The sequence below is a fragment of the Lates calcarifer genome, linkage group LG13, assembly GCF_001640805.2.
Source record: "Lates calcarifer isolate ASB-BC8 linkage group LG13, TLL_Latcal_v3, whole genome shotgun sequence".
NCBI lineage: Eukaryota > Metazoa > Chordata > Actinopteri > Centropomidae > Lates > Lates calcarifer.
This window is the reverse complement of record NC_066845.1, coordinates 11,122,981-11,142,361: the sequence shown is the minus strand read 5'-3', so window position 1 is coordinate 11,142,361 and position 19,381 is coordinate 11,122,981. Positions and strand designations below refer to the sequence as shown.

General features: G+C 45.0%; 3 protein-coding genes across 3 annotated transcripts; 1 reads left to right on the top strand and 2 right to left on the bottom strand.

The window, feature by feature from the left end:
* The first annotated feature begins 94 nt into the window (after positions 1-94).
* LOC108878610 (neurofilament heavy) lies at positions 95-4,728 on the top strand. The gene is made up of 4 exons (XM_018669480.2): positions 95-894; positions 2,248-2,447; positions 2,568-2,692; positions 2,780-4,728. The coding sequence occupies exons 1-4, from the start codon at positions 144-146 to the stop codon at positions 4,074-4,076; spliced, it is 2,373 nt and encodes a 790-aa protein (XP_018524996.1). The 5' UTR covers positions 95-143; the 3' UTR covers positions 4,077-4,728.
* A 1,502-nt stretch (positions 4,729-6,230) lies between these two features.
* On the bottom strand, positions 6,231-13,536 carry thoc5 (THO complex 5). Its single transcript, XM_018669698.2, has 20 exons — positions 13,426-13,536; positions 13,056-13,160; positions 12,055-12,198; positions 11,721-11,834; positions 11,215-11,312; positions 10,701-10,847; positions 10,479-10,593; positions 10,112-10,244; positions 9,914-9,991; positions 9,769-9,812; positions 8,951-9,050; positions 8,042-8,150; positions 7,849-7,950; positions 7,671-7,767; positions 7,468-7,579; positions 7,273-7,376; positions 7,066-7,153; positions 6,861-6,976; positions 6,542-6,732; positions 6,231-6,437 (listed from the first exon to the last, which is right to left on the bottom strand). The coding sequence occupies exons 2-20, from the start codon at positions 13,152-13,154 to the stop codon at positions 6,374-6,376; spliced, it is 2,055 nt and encodes a 684-aa protein (XP_018525214.1). The 5' UTR covers positions 13,155-13,160; positions 13,426-13,536; the 3' UTR covers positions 6,231-6,373.
* A 696-nt stretch (positions 13,537-14,232) lies between these two features.
* Positions 14,233-19,299, bottom strand: tfip11 (tuftelin interacting protein 11). Its single transcript, XM_018669274.2, has 15 exons — positions 19,153-19,299; positions 18,417-18,630; positions 18,119-18,284; positions 17,852-18,008; positions 17,626-17,753; positions 17,338-17,499; positions 16,920-17,111; positions 16,614-16,793; positions 16,357-16,491; positions 16,163-16,266; positions 15,848-16,016; positions 15,472-15,715; positions 15,179-15,321; positions 14,883-15,048; positions 14,233-14,741 (listed from the first exon to the last, which is right to left on the bottom strand). Exons 2-15 carry the CDS (start codon positions 18,626-18,628, stop codon positions 14,395-14,397), a joined length of 2,505 nt encoding a protein of 834 aa, XP_018524790.1. The 5' UTR covers positions 18,629-18,630; positions 19,153-19,299; the 3' UTR covers positions 14,233-14,394.
* Positions 19,300-19,381: the final 82 nt, after the last annotated feature.

Sequence of the window (19,381 nt, the reverse complement as noted above, 5' to 3'; positions counted from 1 at the left end):
CTGCGCAGGCAGTAGTTTTCTGAAGAAAAGATATCTCTTTAAATGGAGTGTGTCCTGGTGCTGACTAGTGAGTTTTCCCTCCCTCCTATATAAGCCAGCGTTCCCCCTCCTGCTGCAGTCAGTTCTCCTCCGGACCCGCCAACATGAGTTTCGCGGTAGAGCACCACTACTACGGGCCGACCTCGTACCGCAAGGCACGGCCTGCGTCCGTGTCCTCCAGCGGGTTTCACTCCCAGCGCCGCCGCCTCACTTACAGCCAGCCGTCCTCCGCCGACAGCCTGGAAACCTTCAACGGCGACATGACACGGAGGAGCGAGAAAGAGATCCTGCAGGCTCTGAACGACCGCTTCGCCAGCTACATTGACAAGGTGCGGAACCTCGAGATGCACAACCGCAACTTGGAGGCGGAAGCGGCTGCGCTGCGACAGAGCCAGGCCGGACGCGCCTCTGTCGGGGAGCACTACGAGCGAGAGCTGGGCGACCTGAGGGGTCTCCTGCAGCAGTTAACCGGGGAGAAGGCCCGCGCCACCCTGGAGCACGAGCACCTGGAGGAGGACATCCAGCACCTGCGGGTCAGGCTGGAGGACGAGGCGCGCAACCGGGAAGAGTTGGAGGCTGCCGCTCGCGCCATGAAAAAGTACGTGGAGGAGTGCAGGCTGGCTCGACTGGAGCTGGACAAGAAGCTCCGTGCCCTGGAGGAGGAGGCCGTTTTCCTGAAGAAGAACCACGAGGAGGAGGTCGCTGAGCTCCTCGCGCAGATTCAGGGCGCGGAGGTGAGCTTCGACATGCGGGACGCGCTCAAGGCGGACGTCACCAGCGCGCTGCGGGAGATCCGCGCACAGCTGGACAGTCACGCAAACAAGAGCGCGACGCACGCAGAGGAATGGTTCAAAGGTGAGTTAGCTCAAAAAGTTTGAATAGAGATTTTAACATCTAAAACCAGAGAGAAGGTTTGTCAGGGCGCAGTGTAGAGCTTGTTCTCTGTCCATGGTGCTGAAGTCACATCCCTGGGGTTTACATGAATGTTTAAACTAAGCGGTAGACTCCCCGTAGCTCTTTAATAATACATAAGGTGACTAAGGTGAATGAGCAGTGGCGGTGTCTTCCTCGAGGACATATCACGGTTGCAAGGCCGGGTCACCTGTTGTCACGGTAACCATAATCACCTCTACATTCTGGCAGGTTAACGTGTCCTGCTTAGAAATTTCATAGCTTTTACACCATCAGTCTGCCAGATTTAGGAAGTTTAATTACAGACGGAGGAAAGTAAATCAAGACAGATTATCTAAATAGTTAAAATGGTGCGCTTTTTCTGTGGTTGCATCGTTGCCGCAGGATGATATATATTTTTTAACTTAAGGTGAGCAGTGCGAGCGTGAGATGGCACTTAGAGAGGAAGGAGACTGTGATTAATTTGCACTCTCACTCTGAGTTAACAGTGGGTGTGTTCTTGTTTTCGCCCCATGTGCGCCTGTATGTGCCTCCGCTTGTTGTGTTGACGGATCTCACCCTGAACCCGAACCTCTAAATAGAAATAGTCGTGTCAAGGTCACTGTGAGTTGCAGGCAGGTGGTGCTTCATCATTCCCATCACTGGTTAGAGCTTTAACAGTCATCCTCTCTGCTGTCCTGACTGGAGTTTACCAAGGACCTTGAAGTAACCTGCATTCACTTAATTACAGTAACTGAGACAGTCTGCTTAAGTAGATGTAAGATCAGATGCACCACAGTGCTGCTTATCTTTGTGACTCTTTACAAACTGAGAGGTTTATAGGCCAACAAGGGTTTCATATGAATAGCAATTCAACTGCATACCACACCACTGGCTCTCGCAGTATATTTACACGCTGACTTGATACAGGCAGTAAAAGGTGCTGGCAGAATGACCTTCCCTGTGAGGTGTCCAGCTGACTGCAGCAGTAAGGCTCATTCATGCCTGGACGAGGGAGGGAGCTGAGTCAGACTATACTGACTGACAGATGGACACTGTCAAGGTCACTCAGATCGCCCAGCAGTCACTGTCTGCTCTCTTAGGCCTTCAGTACAGAAGACAGGTCAAATGTCTCTTGGCAAAAAAAAGAAAGAAAGTCCAGTGTATGCCTATGGACTGAATAAGAAAGCAGATTTTCTCTGCACTTCAGTACATGCAGATCACTTCAAACTGTTTTGGGACACGAGCCAGTGTGACACAGCAAAAATGTCTCACATTACTAAATGATGTGCCTTCCTCTATCTGCAATTCCTCTAGTGCGTATGGAGCGCCTGTCTGACGCCGCTAGGTCTAACCAGGACGCCATCCGTGGAACCCAGGAGGAGATCGTAGAGTACCGCCGCCAGCTCCAGAGCCGCACCATCGAGCTGGAGACTCTCAGAGGAACCAAGGAGTCCCTGGAGAGGCAGCGTATGGAGAGTGAAGACAGACACCATGATGACCTCAACTCACTACAGGCACAATCATCTCGCTTATCTCTCACTTGGAAAACCAAGAAGCGCACATTTGTTGCATGTATCCTCTCATACCGTCAGCGTGATATTTGACCTGTGAGCCTGTGTGTTCTCACTTTGCAGGAGACCATCAATCAGCTGGATAATGAGCTGAAAACCACCAAATGGGAGATGGCCAGCCAGCTGAAAGACTATCAGGACCTGCTGAATGTGAAGATGGCTCTAGATATTGAGATCGCTGCTTATAGGTAAGTCAGGGTTTAAATAGAATTAAACTGATTCTTTCCCTTCTAAATAACGTTTTGGCTGACCGTGTATCTTTGTCTTGAAAACAGGAAGTTACTGGAGGGAGAGGAGAATCGCTTTGTGTCAGGAGGAGGTCCGTACTCCTACCTGGAAAGCAGAATCTCTACCCACCTCAAAGTGAAAGGAGAGGAGATCTCAGATACAGTCATTGTGGAGGAACAGACAGATGAGACCCAGGTGACAGAGGTGACAGAGGAGGCCGAGGAGGAGGAAAAGAAGGAAGAAGAGGAAGAGGAGGCAGGAGAGGAGGGAGAGGAAGGAGAAGAGACCAAAGAAGAGGAGGAAGGTGAGGAGGGAGAAGGCAAGGAGGAAGAAGGAGAGGCAGAGGCAGAGGCAGAGGAGGAGAAGGAAGAAGAGGGAGAAGAAAAGGGAGAGGAGGAAAAAGAAGAGGAAGTGGAAGAGAAGGGAGAGGAAGAGGAGGCAGCCGAGGAAGAGGAGAAGCCCAAATCTCCAGAGAAGGCTGCGTCTCCTCCTGCAAAATCCCCTCAACCTAAATCTCCTGCTGTCAAGTCACCGGAATCCAAATCTCCACAAAAATCACCAGAATCCAAATCACCAGTGGTCAAATCACCTGCTAAGTCACCTGCAGTTAAATCCCCAGCAGGAGAAGAGTCAAAGTCACCTGCACCAAAATCACCTGTGTCAAAATCCCCACCCAGCAAATCCCCTGAATCCAAATCTCCCCCTACCAAGACCCCTGAGGCAAAGTCTCCAGAGAAAGAGAAGGACAAGCCCGTCCCTGCCAAAGACACCCCTAAGGAGGAGAAGAAAGAGGAGAAGCCTCAGCCTGTGAAGGAGGAAAAGAAGGAGAAAGAGCAGCCTGTGAAGGAAGAGAAGAAGCAGGAGCCCAAAGAGAAAGAGCCTGAGAGCAAAGCGGAGAAGACAGACAAACCTGATACAAAGAAGGAGAGCAAAGCAGAAGAAGCGCCAAAGAAGGAGGATGCTCCAAAACCTGCTGCTCCCAGCAAGCCAGCAGAGGAGAAACCCGCCCCCAAGCCTGAGGCTAAAGAGAGCGCTCCCCCCGCCAAGGAGGAGAAGCCTGCCGCTCCTAAATCTGAGAAGGCCGAGCCTGAGGTGAAGCCCGCTCCTAAAGCCGAGCCCGAGAAACCGGCGGCCAAAAAGGAGGAGAAGAAGCCCGAGAAGAAGCCAGAGGAGAAGCCTGCTCCTAAAGCCGAGCCCGAGAAAGCAGAGGCCAAGAAGGAGGAGAAGAAGCCCGAGGAGAAAAAGGAGAGCAAGGAAGTGAAGGAAGCTGCAAAGGCAGAGAAAGCAGAGAAATCTTCTAGCACCGAGTCAAAAGAGAGCAAAGAGGAGAAGGCCAAGAAGTAAGCCTTGAAAGCTGCGCTTCGAGGCCAGAGCGGTGGAGATGCCAAAGAACTACGAGGGAGGGAAAGGAGGGCAGGGCAGAAAGGCTGGGAGTATCCAGACTGACACTAGTGTCCAAAACAAAGCAGGTAATGGTATGTAAGCAATAGTGATTTCTGTAGCAAATAACCCCCTGCTCCCTAAGTATGGCCATTACAAACCCCCTGATGCTTCTGATGTATGACTGTAGTGAATGCAGAATGCTCTAAACTCTTTATCTGAATGTGACAACTGCCCTTAAATAAATAAACAAGTGCATTTAAACTGAATCCCACTGTCTGGGACCGCAGGGGCCTGCTGTACCTACACGAGCCTTCAAGGGTAGAGATGTCATAAACAATGTCAAGCTAAAGATTGTGACAGATGTTGAATATAAAAATGTATATTTAAGGAAACACAAATGTCTATATTATATTTACAGATACACCAGTTAAGAAAGACTTGAATTCTTGCTTGTTGTGCACCTTAATGCAGCTTCTCCCAACAGGTGAACTGCAGTGTCTCACTCTTCTGGTCTGCAATGCTAGGACAATGATGGCTGTGCTATGTATAAACTGCTGAGAATATGCAAAATGAAACAGTAAATAAAGAATGAAAAAAAAAAAATCAAACATAAGAGGCTTTTTGTGTGGTTTTCTTAATCTGTTCACACTGAGGGGAAAAAAGAGAAAAATCTACAACATATTTAACTTTAAATGGAGATTTATAAAAGAGTAACGTCTAATAATAATCATACAAGGTACAAGGGCCGAAAGGTAAACGCTGCGAGTTAACTGCACTGCATTGCGGCTATGGATGGGGTGGGGGTAGGGAGGAGGGGCAGCTGTACCCACCCACAGCAGCCACCGCACCCTTCCTCACGTCCCGCAGACCATGTTCATGTATAAATCAGGAGCAGCGCTGCTCGCTCGCTCGCACGCACAGAACAGACTCTCATTTCCCAGCTCTGCCTCACTGCAACTCTGTGAAGCTCACACACCACAGCAGCCCCTTTTTATAATCCTCACACATCTCCCACATTTACCCCCGATGTTATTCATTCATGATTACCATAATTATCAGTTGTGTAATGCCTTGGGTAATATTCAAGCTACTTGTAGATTTTTACAATCTCTCGCAGAAAATGTGTGGCTACATTTCTAATAGGATTTACTAATGAGTGCTGCAGCTGGTGACAAAACCCATTCATCATGTCTATTAAAAAGCAGCTAACCATTCAATTTAAGCCATTAAAAAACCTGTTTTCTGATACAGTACTGACATTGTGACACACTTTGGCTGACGATGATCTCAGTGTTTCCTCTACACCCAATCTCATTGTATATGATGGATGTGCTCTTCACATTTTACATTTGAATGAATGTTTAATGAACAATAACTACAATTTAAATCATATCAACTCCACTGTGACGGCTCTTAATGCAGTTAGCAGCTGCCATGTCAAGACAAGTCATCTGTCTTTATTCTTTTTGAACTCTACTGATCTGTACTGAATCTCCAGTTTTGCCAGTCTCAATAAGTTGTTCTTTTGCAATTTGACAATCAAGTGGAAAAGAATACATTCAATGGTGTCCTCCCTTACAATTAACTTCATAAAAAGCTATTCTTCACTGCTTTATATCTTGAGGAAAAGTATGAGGTTACTACTTATCTCAAAGACAGACAGCAGTACCTACTCCTTCCAATTGCACATTTTCTATGATGCATTATACTCTGGATTAGGTTGTATCCCTTTAGATTTGCCCTCCAATGTGCAACAAAATGGGAGAGTGATAGATTAACCACAAACACTGTGAAACTGGCACCAGTATCCTGAATAATAACCTGTTTTACCACTGTTACTGCCACCAGGATGATAGATGAGAGGTCAAAGGCTAACTGTAAAGCATACACCAAATATCATATTCCATAGACATGGCTCTCTGTGGAAATGACTCAGCTCGCGCCAGCACTGAACCACAATGGCATAATAATCAGCCAGTGCAGACGACACCTATAAATAGAGCAGCACAGAGAGGTGAGGGTGGAGAGGAAGGCAAAGAGATAAAACAGGAAAAGCTGGAGTGCACAACAAAGCCTGGATGCAACAGAGCCTTAAAAAGACCAGATACACACTCATTCAAGAAAATAACAAAGTGTTCTTTTATTTTCAGACTGGTAAAAAGATTTTTTAAAAGAGAGAAATTGTGTGTCAAACAGTCACAAAGGTAAGCTTGGAGTTAAAGCTGTAAGGTACAGCAGGAAGAATCATATGTACAGGTTTAGCGATGACTGAAGAAGCCCTGAGGATGGTTGTACTTGAATGGTTTCAGACGATTTGGACCCCTGAAATTCAAAGTGGTAAAGAGAGATGTCAGAGGTAAACCTATTCAGTGTGTCGTTGACCAAATGTGTGTAAAAAGTTAACTAATTCCTCTGTGTATCTGTACCTGACAGTACGCAAGCACATCTTTTCGCGGGGGAACTCCCGTGGTCCCTCCACGCTGTCATCTTGTCCTTCAGTCTCCAAATACACATCCAGGCAGACACACAGGCGCGCAATCTGATTGGTCAGGAGCTGGTGTCCTGGACGTGGTCCCTGTAGTTCATTTTTGAACACATTGACCTCACTCTCCATGGCCTACAAAAGGAAAAGATGAGTCAGAATCAAACATCATGTGGGTTGTCAGTAATCAGACTAGACATAAAATGAGCTTGCATGAGCAAAAGCTTCTGGGACATAAACAACCATAGCTGAAATGTACACACTCGAAGGTTGTCGTCAGTGCGTCCGCTGCGCTCTCCCTTCCAGCTGAGACAGAGGGAGAAAAGAGGAGAGATCTCTGGGTAACGGGGGCTCAGCACCACTGCGGCCTGGAGACGAGCTGACAGGAAGAGACAGATACAGACACCTTGTTTAATCCAAATCAAGTAATCAATAAGAGCCAGCTCTATTGTCAGTGGTGGCATTTACCTGTGCCTCTTTCCACCACTGCCATAAAGTACAGATCAGTCTCCTTTGCCAGCCCTGCATCAGTCACATGACGTATATATGGCAGCTCCTTCAAAGGAAGACAAATGTCAAGGTGAGACATGTGCTGCAAAAGGGTGTGTTTTTGGATGAATACTTTCAGTGCATGTGAATCCAAACATTTGTAAATGTGCGTTCATGTGTGTATACCAGGTACTCCTGGTGGGTGATAGTGGTCCAGCGGGCTAAACGGGAGATGATCTTGGCAGGAAAGAGGTGCTGACACTCACTGGAGACCGGGATAATGCTGTGCTCTGAGGACAGGAGCACAAACAATCTCAGTCAAAATTTACAATCTGTTCATTACGACTATTTCATGTGACAAGCTGTTGACAAATAAAGTACCTAAAGAGGCAAACTGTTTGTGCAAAGCCAAGCGAGACTGAACTCGTCCCCTCAGCAGCTTCATGGTGCTCTCCATGTGGCTGGCACTCAGAGAACTGCCCACACGGACACCCTGGAAAAACATGAGCACATACAGACATGATGCGGCTGTAACACACAGAAACTGTGCTCTGCTGGGAAAAAAAAAGAATTTCAACACACACCTCTGAAGCATCACTAGGAAAATGTAGTCCTCCGAGACTCTGAACCCACATGTAAGGATGTCCCAGCTCCTCCACATAATCAGCAAAGGAAATGATTCTAAGGGGAAACGAAGGGTTAATTGGATGGTGTGATCCCCTACATATCTTCTCATTTACTTTAATTATCTGACATCCTCACCCGACTTTATCAAACTGGTAGCGATTTGCTGGATTGGGTGTTTCCCGTCCCTGGTCGCTGGTGTAGAGACAGCTGAGTAGAGTGTCTGCTTTGAGCAGCTCCCTGCAAAAGAAGATATCATCAGACTTTCCTTTCAGCGCCACAGAGACGGAGATAAATGTGCAGATCCATACACACACACACCCTCACATACCCTGCACTGATGGCTGTGTTTAGGTCTGTGGAGGTGGAGACCTTGGTCTTGACCGTCATAATGTTCAGATTCATCAGGTAGTAGAAGAAGAGATGGAGGATGCTGCCATCTGTGGAGACAAGGTGGATAACACACGATGATGAACTAATCCATTACTAGCTTAATTCAATATTCCCTCCACCACCTTCTTTTCACTAAGCCTCTGAGTGTTCCCCTGGATTTAGTTTACACTGCAGCGCATTAGAGAGTAATAACAAGGCCTGGTCACGATGCATGATAGCAGCACCCAGGGGATACACACTATGCTGATAGTTATCTTTCACCCTCTGCTGTCTGCAGTCCCGAGTGAACCCTGTGACACTCTGTCACTCGCAGACACCTACACTGCTCGCCTTTTTTGCCTTCACTGCAGTAAAATGACTGCTGCAAGCTGGCAGCAGTGAGGATAACTTGGGAGAGGGAGGGTACAAGAAAGAAACCATGAATCGGAGAAAGAACGGTGATGAGAAAATATGCTTACGGCTTGTTGTAGGTGCTGCAGACCTACAATGCTGCAAGCGTCTCTCTCACCTCTCTCCCTTCCCCTCCCTCCTCCCCCCTCCTTAGGTAGAGTTACGCCTGCAATGCAGGTCTCCCCATAATCTGTCACTATTCCTTTTATCGCCAGCAGAGGGAACACGAGGGTCAAGTGGTGTCATGTCGTCACAGCAGAGTGGGTCACGCTTTCTCTCTTTCACATACTATCTAATAGGTATAGAGTTACTACACTACTCAGGATATACATGGTTGTTTTACAAGCAATGTAATGCAGATGATTCGTAAATATTTGGGTTTAAAAGTGCTGTGTAAAGACAGGGGGATGTACAGACTCTTGACATCCAAAGACATCAAGTAAGCAGAATGTGTTACCTTTACACTTGAGGTCTAAGCAGAGGGACAGAGGGTGCCTTTTCAGCATCTCCCGTCTCTTGTCATCCAGCTGGCCACCTGTAGTTGGCCTTCTCCTCTTCTGTGGAACAACAGACAATGAAAAGCAAAGGAAACAGGAGAAGGAAAGAAAGAAAGCAAAAGGGCATGTTTGACATTGTGGCATATCAAGTAAATTAGAAAAACAATTTGCATCAAATTTCAGCTGCTTACAAGAGAAATGTGATAGTGACTTAGCATCTCAAGCACTTTAGCCCTCTACTATTACAGATAAAAGGAGGAAATGGCATTTCAAAGGAAAGGCTGAAAGTAGATGAGTACCGAAAATGCAGAGAGCATTTCAGATGAGCTGTCATATGCAGGTGACCAGACAGATCAAATACAGAATTGTTATTATTAAATCAGCAATTTAGAAAATATGTATGTACTTCACATCTAGAGAAACATCTAGACAGGCAGTCTGACAACAAAAACTAAAAGAAACTGGTGTTTGCAGCTGACTGTGCATGGGTGGGATGGGCGGGCTCAGGTTACAGTCACCTAGCCATTCTTGGTAAATATTTCTCAGAATGCCCCTGTTGGCACTAATCTGGATGCAGGAAGCAATCGATAGCTGCCCCAACCCGCCAGACCACAACGTGTGACAGCTAGGGCTTCAGGGAGAGTTTCTGTGTCCGGTGCTTATATGGGTATATTAAGAAATCGCTGCACTCACTGACCAAGAGTGAGTGAGTGTGTGTGTGCGCGTGTGTGTGTGTGTGTGTGTGTGTGTGTGGACTAAAGCCAGGCTTAAGACTCACAGTTTTCTCTTGCTCTTCCTCTGCATCGGAGTCACTCTCATCATCTGGATGATACAGAACAAATTAAGTTATGTGTTTGTGCGATCATATGAATATGTGTACATGCTGTATGTAAGATGGCAGGCATGTATAAAAGTGTCTGTACCCTGAGAATCTTCTGGAGGTTTGGACAAGGCTTTGGCCTCATCCACATCACCACTGATTGACACACACAGGTTCTTGTCTGAAATGAAAACAAAAATATTCCAGTGAGAGTCAGGACTTACATCCCAATAAGAAAATCTCTGGGTAGTCTTGAAACGCATGAAAGACACTGAAAGACATTCTCTTAATGATTACTGACCACAGGCCTGGCCATAGGCATTGGCTTGAACAAACAACACATATAGAGGTGGAGGGAGGTGGCGGGCAATCTCAGTCTGTTTCTGAGTCTGTTCATAAGGCATGGACAGGTACTCCTGCACCGGGAGAGATGCCTGGGAGAGAGGACAGAGCATAAATCATATTGTCATTCGGAGGATTCATACATGGTGTCCACTAGTGACACAGCAGTTTAACTATGGAGAATAGGACTTAAAACTTTTCTTTAAAAGTAAGTAAGCAAATAAATGAAACTGTTAATATCATAAATGACTCAAACATCTTTGTGATCCTATGAAAGTTCAGGACACAAAAACCTTGATAATATGGCACCCAGACAGGTCTTATACCTGCATGATGGCGTTCAGTCCTGGCTGTAAGCTTCTCAGATGCTCCTTCTTCACCTCAATGCTCTTCTGGATTTTCTCCTTTGTGGCCTGTGACTCCTTGTATTTCTCTGCCAACCTGTATCCAAATCACAATTTTTTAACAACTGCGCTGTGCTTCCAAAAAAAATATCAAGCTTGATTTGGATGCTACAAATGCAGTATGCTACGTGCAGGTGTGCGGACCTCTTTCTCTGCTCAAGCTCCCAGTCCAGTCGAGCCAGTGTGAGTTGATGAGGGTCATTTTTGGTGAGGTGGGGCCTGGAAATCTCCTGCGGGGCCTCCTGGTTAAACTCTTCCTCAGACACCAAGTCTATCTCCTCATGTTTAGACCTGAGACAGAGAAACAGAAGTTAACTACAATTGTGAAAAGACGCATCTCTGAAAATCTGTACGAGAACAATCGGCGTTGGCACTAACAAGCTACATTTGCAAGAATTACCCCAACTGAGCAACTTTTTGTGTTCTGTATCTTTTGAGCTAAGCAGTTATCGATTAGTTGCAGTAGATTATCACAGAGTGGGGGCAGGGTGGGGTTACCTGCCATTCATAAAAAGCACTTTACAGGGTCTTCATTTTAAGTGCTGATTAGGTAAAGTTTGTGCTCTTTTTGTTCTAATGTTAAACTAGGATTAAATGTGAGTAAATATACTTTGACTCAAGTAAAGTGAAAATAAGTGATGAAATATTTTGTACTAACTTGAACTCCAAACACTTGCTGATCTCCTTCTGAAGATGCATAACTTCATACAGCAGGTTTTGTAACTGAAGGTGCAGCACATCCACTCTCTGCTTTGCCTGGGTGGAGGAAAAAAGACAGTGGTTGAGGCTGCATTGCAAACACAACCCAGGTGACCCTAAAAATAAATAAACGTCAAACAAAATGCCAAGAATCCCAACCAGAATTCAATAGGAACAAGGATCAATAAGTAGAACTGGCATCTGAATCAAAAAACCCTTAATGATAACAAACCTGGGGGCATATGAATTTTCTTTGCTGACAGTGGCAGCCATTGCAGGTAGGGGTTATAAGTAGAAACAAAGTGCTCAGTGTTCAACTTTCCTTTCTTGATCAGCACAAAAGTGACTTGAGGCAGCACTTTTTCAGCAAATAGATTGGAATAGAGTGAACTTAACATAAGATGGTATTTCTTTTAATATATCTCACAAACACAGAACAGCATTTAACAGTTGTGTGGAAGTTACCTCGTGTGTCTGGTCTCTGCCTCTCTTCAGCCGCATATGAGCCAGACGATTGAGTTTTTTCAGATTCATAAAGTGGATGCAGCTCTGCATACGTCTCTGCTCGACCTCAGCACACTGAGAGCAGATACAACGAGTTAGACTTCATTATGACGGTGAAGACACAGACTCAACTTGTCTAGGTTATATACAATGTTGTTATGATAGATTGGCCAGATATCTTTGCCAGTGCAACATATTATATTGTCGTTTAGTTTCTGCAGTGGGGGGATGTACTTGTTTCTACAGTATGATAATGAAATCAGCCTGTAATGACGCTTGAGAGTATGATTCTTACCCCCTCCTTGGCTCCGTTGGCTTTAAGCTCCTGGATCTCACTCATGAGAGTGGCCAAACTCTCACATGACTCTTTGTACTGTAGATAGTCCTGTTCAGGGTCCCTGCTGTCCAGCTCCACCTCCTCACTGTACACACGTGCATCCTAAAAAATAAACAAACAAAAACAACATCAATACATACAGTATGTCACACCAGTATCAGTCCTGTTTTAACTTTAGCCCACTCTTCTTGATACTATGAGGAGTCAAGGGATTTGTGGTCAAAGCAGTGGTGACTGACTGTGTTAACTCAGGTAACAAATTTCAAGATTGTGAACTTGCCTCAAACTTCATTCTTTGAAACTCATAATTTTGCTGTCCTGAATTAATACCTTCTTATTTGATTGATAATAATATAGCGCTTAAATGTGGTGAAAGAGCAATTCAGTATCTATCAACAAGGGATTTGAGTGTGAGTCACATGAGGAGCTTAACCCCAGTGACAAAAGCAGATTTAATCATGTGTAGACGTTGAAAGATGTTGGTCCAAAGTAAATAGGTGGAGGAGACAAAACCAACAGAGGAATATACAGTAATCCCATGGCCATATGCCATTAGCCATGTTTGTAACGCTTATGGTACTGACTGAGAGCTGCTCACTCAACTCTTATTCATTTCTAAGATGAATTTTATGGTTCTACAAATGTGATTCACTGGTTTTTATATTTCGGAACCTAAGTATTCACTTAATACATCTGTTCATGTAAGATGTGCAAACTTTAACTCTTAAACTCGCTTTAGTGGGTCCCTCTATTTAAATACTTATGGGCTCTACAAGAATTTGAAGACAAACTTTATTGCTCAGCCGAATGTCAAAGCGACACCTCACCCGTGAGGGCGTTTGCTACAAACAGAGGACTTTGGCCCAGCCTGGTCTTTCAGCAGAGTAAATCCAACAGATTACAGCACATGGGTGTCTCTGTGACCCCCTCATCTGCTCCCTCCCGGCGGTGTCCATTACCTGCTGGTCCCCGTCTCCGCGACCTCGCTTCATCTCCGGGGTTCCTCCTTCACTGCGGAGAACCTTCGACTTGCGTTTCTTGAGGGCGTCCGACGACATAGGTGGCTAATGTAAAGACCGTGGATATATACAATGTAATTGAGATAAACGCCAGTTATGTTATGTTAGTTACAGCAGCGTACGTGCCACCAACATTTCCCTATTAGCCAAGTACCCACTGTTAGCACTGTAGCTCTGTGATAGCGAGGGTTGGTTGGTTAGCTCACTGGCTAACAACCGTTGTTGGCTCATAAAGGCAGATTTCCAATCACAGATACCAAACCGTGGGTACATTATGTGTATGATGAAATATATTTAAATATCAACTTACCTCCGGGTTGCAAAATTACGTCTAAAATGATTAAATCGTGCACGAATGCACATGTACAAAATACTTTGTTACACTGCTAAGCGCCGAGTACGAACGGAAGCCCTGTGGTGTCAAAAATCTACAGCAGCCACACTGCCACCCACAGTAAAGCGAACAAACACCAAGTCATTCAAAAACACTATACTAAAATAAATAGGTAAAATATTAATAATAATTTTTGTAATAACTTATGGAATTAATAAATAAGTAAAATACTACTTTATCAATTCCCCCTTTTACTATTGTTAGATTATCCCTTACAAACCGAACCCTAACAGGGAGTACATAAACATCAACAATGTGCTCTGTTGTTTGTACATGTACATAAATATCATGGGTGTTAACATTTACTATCATCCTGTGTTCAGATTTGATCTTAGGAAAAAGTCACACGGTGCTAGATCAGGTGAATAGGGAGGGTGATCAAGCACTGTGATTTATTTTTGGGCTTTACTTTAGTCATGTTCAAATTTTCATGAAAAATTTGACGAACTGTCTCTTTTATCAATGGAGACCATTTCTGCTATCATTCTTATACTGAGTTGCCGATCATTTAGAACGATTTGTTCAATTTGTTGAATGTTTTCAGAAGTTTTTGATGTGCATGGGCACCCAGAACGTTCATTGTCTTGGACATCCTCTCTGCCTTCACAAAATCTCTTGTGCCATTCAAACACGTGTGCACGTGACATGCAGTGTCCCCCATACACCTCAGTTAATGTACGAAAAGATTCAGCAGCAACAAACACAGCAACAAAGTTGACCACATACATCAAAAATGATTTATTGACAGTTTAACACTTTCGATTTTACAAAATTTACTAAGTCACATATGACAAAAATCAGTAAACTGAAGTTACATAAAAAGCAGACATTTGCCCTGCTTACTCTCTTTTACATTAGACAGACCAAGGATCAGTCAGTCCACCCTCACTTGGCCATATCTATCAGACTCTGCAAAGACGTGGGCACCCAGGTTTTCTCTCCTTGCACAAACACAACCCCCCTGTCTATGTAGATGACAATGCGCCCAAATGTGTACAGCTGTTTGCCCTCGTGCCGTTTGGCCACTAAGGGCATAAAGACAATGTTGTTCTCCTCTGCCTTGGTCTGAATGAGATCTTTGAAGTTAGTTGGCACGCCAGCGCTGATGCCCCTGTGAGCCACGCTCTCGGCATCCCTGCGCTCCTGCATCGCTTCATACTGGAAGTCCTTTCGTCTCTCTGTCTGTGTGAGATATGCAATGTTCTCCCTTGCACCAGGTTGCATATATCCACCTGTGGAAATGAAAAAGAATTGTAATATTTGTCTGTACAGGAGAGAAAGAAGTTCATTACTGTGTTATTAATCCATTTATGAAGGAACACTGCCCTGTGTCTTTAATGTGTTTATATCCTGAGAGTATGTGCGCTACTAACCCATGCCTGAGGACACTGCCCGGTTCATGATATCCAAAGCTTCATTGAATTTCTCCTTTATGAGTGGCTGTGCCAACAATACGTCACTGAACATGCTTTTCCAGCCGAGGTACCATTTAGTGATTTCCTCATAGTTAGGACTGTTACTCAACCATGAACACAGCACCTATAATCAACAACAAAGACAGATACGATCAAGATTTAATCAGATTAAATACATTTAAAAAATCCATTGTGGCTGACAACATCTTAATAACTCTCTGTAAGCAGTTTACTATGTAAGCATGTTCACTGACCTGCAACCACTTTGTAAAGAAGTTTTTGTCCAGCAGGGACACAAGGCTGGAGGGGGACAGCATGCCCTCCCAGTCCATCACCCAGTGAAATGGCTCCATCTGCTGCTGGTGAGGGTTGATAACCAGCTCTTCCAGACACAAAGCTGTGGAGGGAAACGGGAACCATCACATGAAGAAGAGAAACCAGTGGGAAAAGGAGGGACAGGGAAGGATAAGAGGAAGAAAGACTGCAGAGAAATACATTTTCTCCCATTGCTATGGCATCTTTAAGTTTGTTGTTGATGAAGACGTACCCAGTTTAGGGATGATGTTTTTCACCATGAAGGCCTCCCATGCACCTGGCGTGAAAACATCTTTCCACGGTTGCAGGATGAGGCGGGCTGACGTGTCACTGGGGTGCCACCGTTGCAGTGCGTTGGACAGTTTGCTCCTGATGGGCGGGTACAGAGGCTCTAGACGTGACTGCAGCAGAGGCAGCCAGGGGTGGATCCAGGAGTGGATGGGCACAGTGTCAGTTAACGGGTTCCAGTTATCCACCTATCAAACAGGAAAAACAAAGGAGGAAAAAGACAGTTATACACAAGTAAATTATATTAAATGATAAAAAGGGGGAGGTTCTTAGCATCTCAGAGCGTGTGTTTTCGAGTGAAGAGAGTGTGTTTGTCTTGCCTCTCGCTGTAGCCGGGGTAAGATCAGCTGCTCCAAAAGGTGATCTAGGATCCACGGGGGGAGAAGGGGAGCCCAGACATCCACACAGTCCACCATTGGCCCGACCATTCGAGGCTGCCAGCCTGACACACAGGACCGCATCACTGGGATCCACACTTCCCACAACAGTCTGGAGCAATAAAGAAAGGACACACATGTCACAAACACATAACATGTACAGTTAAAAAACAACAGGTTATAACATCTTCTAAGTGGAGTTTATTCATACAAATACATGACCACAGCTGAGTGTGTGTTTTGTTTGTTTTAAATGACCTGTGGTAAGGGTCCATGTTTGAATCTGGAGCACTGGAATGGAGGTTTCTAGATTCAAGGATTGCTCTCCACTGACCGATGTCCTCCAGACAATAAGAGCTGTCCTGAAAACAGTAAAAGAGGAAAGTCTAGGAACTAGCAGCTTATGAGACTATGTAGTCATCTCAAAAGAAGGCAACTGTAGAAAAGAATACCTTCAGTGGATCCCAGGAACAAAGTTTCTCTTTGAGTAATGGATGAACAACAGCTACAGCCAAGTCTGCCAATCCCATTGTCTTGTATTCTTCATAATAGTCTGTTTGTAAGGTCTCAAAGATCCGGGCACACTCCTGAACAGAGAGGCGGGAAAGCACATAAATTGATTACGGATATGGATTTGAAAAGAGAGCTTATACATTGAAACAGTTGATAACTGTAGCTGTTAGTCTGTGTGTATTGACAGTCCATGCACCTGCAGGGTGGGTCCCTCCCCAGGTGCTGTCTCCCCAGAAGGAAAACGCTCAACCAGTGCCAACACAGCCTCCATTCTCTGAATGGAGTCTTGCTCTGCATCCAGTCTGCTCTGCAGTGCTCGCGACTCGTGGCTCAGAGACACGACTACATCTTTTTCATGCTGCAGACGTCTGGCAGACTACAGGGGGAAGGATATGAAGAGAAAAAGAGGAAAACATGTTAGTATGTGCAGAACGGTACGTGGAAGAGTTACAGAGACCACAACAACACAAAATAAGCCTCAGATGGCAGATACACCTCATACCTGTAATATGTCCTGTTCTGTAAGGTCTATCAGTAGCTGCAGGTTGTGTTCGAGCTCAGGCAGAGCAAAGCCAGATCCTTTCTGATCCCGAGTGGACATGCTTGGTGGACCTTCATCTGGGACGCTGTGCTTGTTGGACATCTGACTGTAACTGTAGTATACCTTTTGCTCTCTTCCAGTCATGTCTATTACCTAGAGATACAGGGTAAATGAGATTCAACAAAGAAAAAAAGGCAGCCAACCAAGGATTTTCTCCACAGGGGCTTATATTGAATACAATTAACCTAAGTTCTTGAAGCTTATTACAACATTACATCCTAATTCAAGGAGTATGAAGATCCAAGCCATAGTGCTATGATATCATTGCTATGAGGCCAGAGTAAAGGAGTGTTAATTGCACGAGTCCCTTCTAACATACCTTGACCTGTGCCAGCTCTCCAGCGGATGCTGCTGTGCTCCGCCCTGCCAGTTTCCCTTTAGCCTTCAGCTCGTCTACAGTTCTGTAGGAGTACTTGGGTTTCTTCTTTGCTGCAGACCCTGCCGGATCCTTACGCCACTGGCCGAGCTCCTTCTGAAATTCCTACACAGACAGGAATCGAGAAAAATGTCACAATAAATAACTGACAACCACTACAGCACAACTACTGCTATATATTCAGTGAATCTAAATGGCAACAAAGGTAAAGACAATTTCTGTCAACGCTACCTTTTCCTCTTCTTCGTCTGAGTCGATCACAGGAAAATCCTTGAGACTCTGCTGGGTTCGCTCGTTGCCATAAGCACCCACTGCTCCCTTGCCTTTACGAACTTTTGCCTCAATAGGATTTACAATACCTGCAGCGATAAGAGAGCAACATGTCAAGGTATATCAACTCTACACTACTGCTCCTGTAAAACACACAGTATTAAACAACCTCCTCAGGCTTACCCACCTTGAGCATTCTTGCCCAAGCCTTTGCCTGGCTGGTAGCCCATTTTCTGTAGAAGCTTCTGTCCAATCCCCTTTGTGTGTTTCTCCCAGCTACCAATGCCTTGTCCAGACTGTATGCCACCTGCAAACCTCTGTGACTGGTTCCCACGGAAATTTCCCTGACAGAATAATACATTTTAGTAAAACATATAATTGTTCGTATAATTTACTGTTGCAGATTACACTGCAATGAGTTGAAAAAAAAAAAAGCACGCATAACAAAACTTACCATCTGGAGTTTTTTGGGTGCAGTAGCGCGTGGAGGGGAAGGTGCTGACGGAGCACCATCAGAGTCATCAGAGCCTCCTTCTCCTTTTAGCTGCTGTTTCTCCTCAGCTGCAGTCTTACGCAGACCAGCACTAACAAAGTTTACTGGAGCTGTGTAGTCTTTAGATCTAGAGAAGACACAAACAACTGACTCATTTTGTTTAACAAATAAGCAGTTGTTGGTGTTTCTGTGTATTACTCCTTGTGGGATGACTGCAATGAGACAATGCAGCAGCAACAAAAACAAACCCATGCCTTACCTCTTGCCTCCAAAACTTGGTCTCTCATCCTCATCCGAGTCCCTATCAGCCCAGATACCATAGGTGGCCTGCTCTTTGGTCTGCCTGTGTCTGCGGCGTTCGGGGTTGAACTCATTGGCGAGGTCCCAGTCCGTCACCTCAAAGCTTTCAATCTCCACACCTTCCTCCTCTTCCTCCCCTCCTCTCCGACCATACAGGTGGGACATAGACATATCTGGATATGACGGTAAACAAAAATATCAAGGCAGTTAAAATGTGTGCAAACCCCACAAGATATGCTATATCGAGAGCCATCTCCACGACATCAAAACAAACTCTTATTACCACACAACAATAATCTACTGATGAAAGCCACAAGATGTAGCTGAAAGCTCGGGAAGTGAGATGAGATTTTTGTCAAACCATTGTTATATCCAGTACGTTTTGTTTATTTAGAGTATTCTGTAACTGTGAGCATGTGGTCACCGTAGCTTGCCTAGATATGAATGAGGCCAACAACAACTGCCGTTTGAGTTAAATTACAAGAAAAATACAAACATTTTCTCAAATACCTTGCTAGTAAGGTAACACAAACACTCTTGGCAAACGTATCTTAACAACTACTGTAGAGAAAACACAACGCGAAGACAAGCTAACACCAACAAGCAAAAGCTAATGTTAGCAACTGTAAACTGCTTGTTTTACGGAAAAAACTTGCGTCCTGGCAAACAATGAAAAGCTGTTTTCTATAACTTACCTGAAACGTTAGTTATTCCCTTACTTGGAGATTAGTAACACATTACTACTCCTGTGGCAGCAATGACAGACAATCCAGCTAACCTGCAAACTACTTCGTTTCACACACGAAAACACAAGTACTTCCGGTGACTGCCGGTGTTCTGCCAAATGTTGACCTTTGAAAGTGTACGCATAAATGTGTCTCAATTTTACAGACGCAAACAAAGTAACTTATGAAACAATTCACT

Coding starts and splice junctions, on each gene's coding strand:
- thoc5 (XM_018669698.2), bottom strand. CDS start 13,154: ATGTCGTCGGACGCCCTCAAGAAACGCAAGTCGAAGGTTCTCCGCAGT. Junction 8,151..8,950: donor CTTAGACCTCAAGTGTAAAG/GTAACACATTCT, acceptor TTGTCTCCACAG/ATGGCAGCATCCTCCATCTC. Junction 7,377..7,467: donor CAAACAGTTTGCCTCTTTAG/GTACTTTATTTG, acceptor TCCTGTCCTCAG/AGCACAGCATTATCCCGGTC.
- LOC108878610 (XM_018669480.2), top strand. CDS start 144: ATGAGTTTCGCGGTAGAGCACCACTACTACGGGCCGACCTCGTACCGC. Junction 2,448..2,567: donor ATGACCTCAACTCACTACAG/GCACAATCATCT, acceptor CTCACTTTGCAG/GAGACCATCAATCAGCTGGA. Junction 2,693..2,779: donor ATTGAGATCGCTGCTTATAG/GTAAGTCAGGGT, acceptor TCTTGAAAACAG/GAAGTTACTGGAGGGAGAGG.
- tfip11 (XM_018669274.2), bottom strand. CDS start 18,628: ATGTCTATGTCCCACCTGTATGGTCGGAGAGGAGGGGAGGAAGAGGAG. Junction 16,017..16,162: donor AACATGGACCCTTACCACAG/GTCATTTAAAAC, acceptor TTATTGCTCCAG/ACTGTTGTGGGAAGTGTGGA. Junction 15,049..15,178: donor TCTTTACAAAGTGGTTGCAG/GTCAGTGAACAT, acceptor TGTTGATTATAG/GTGCTGTGTTCATGGTTGAG.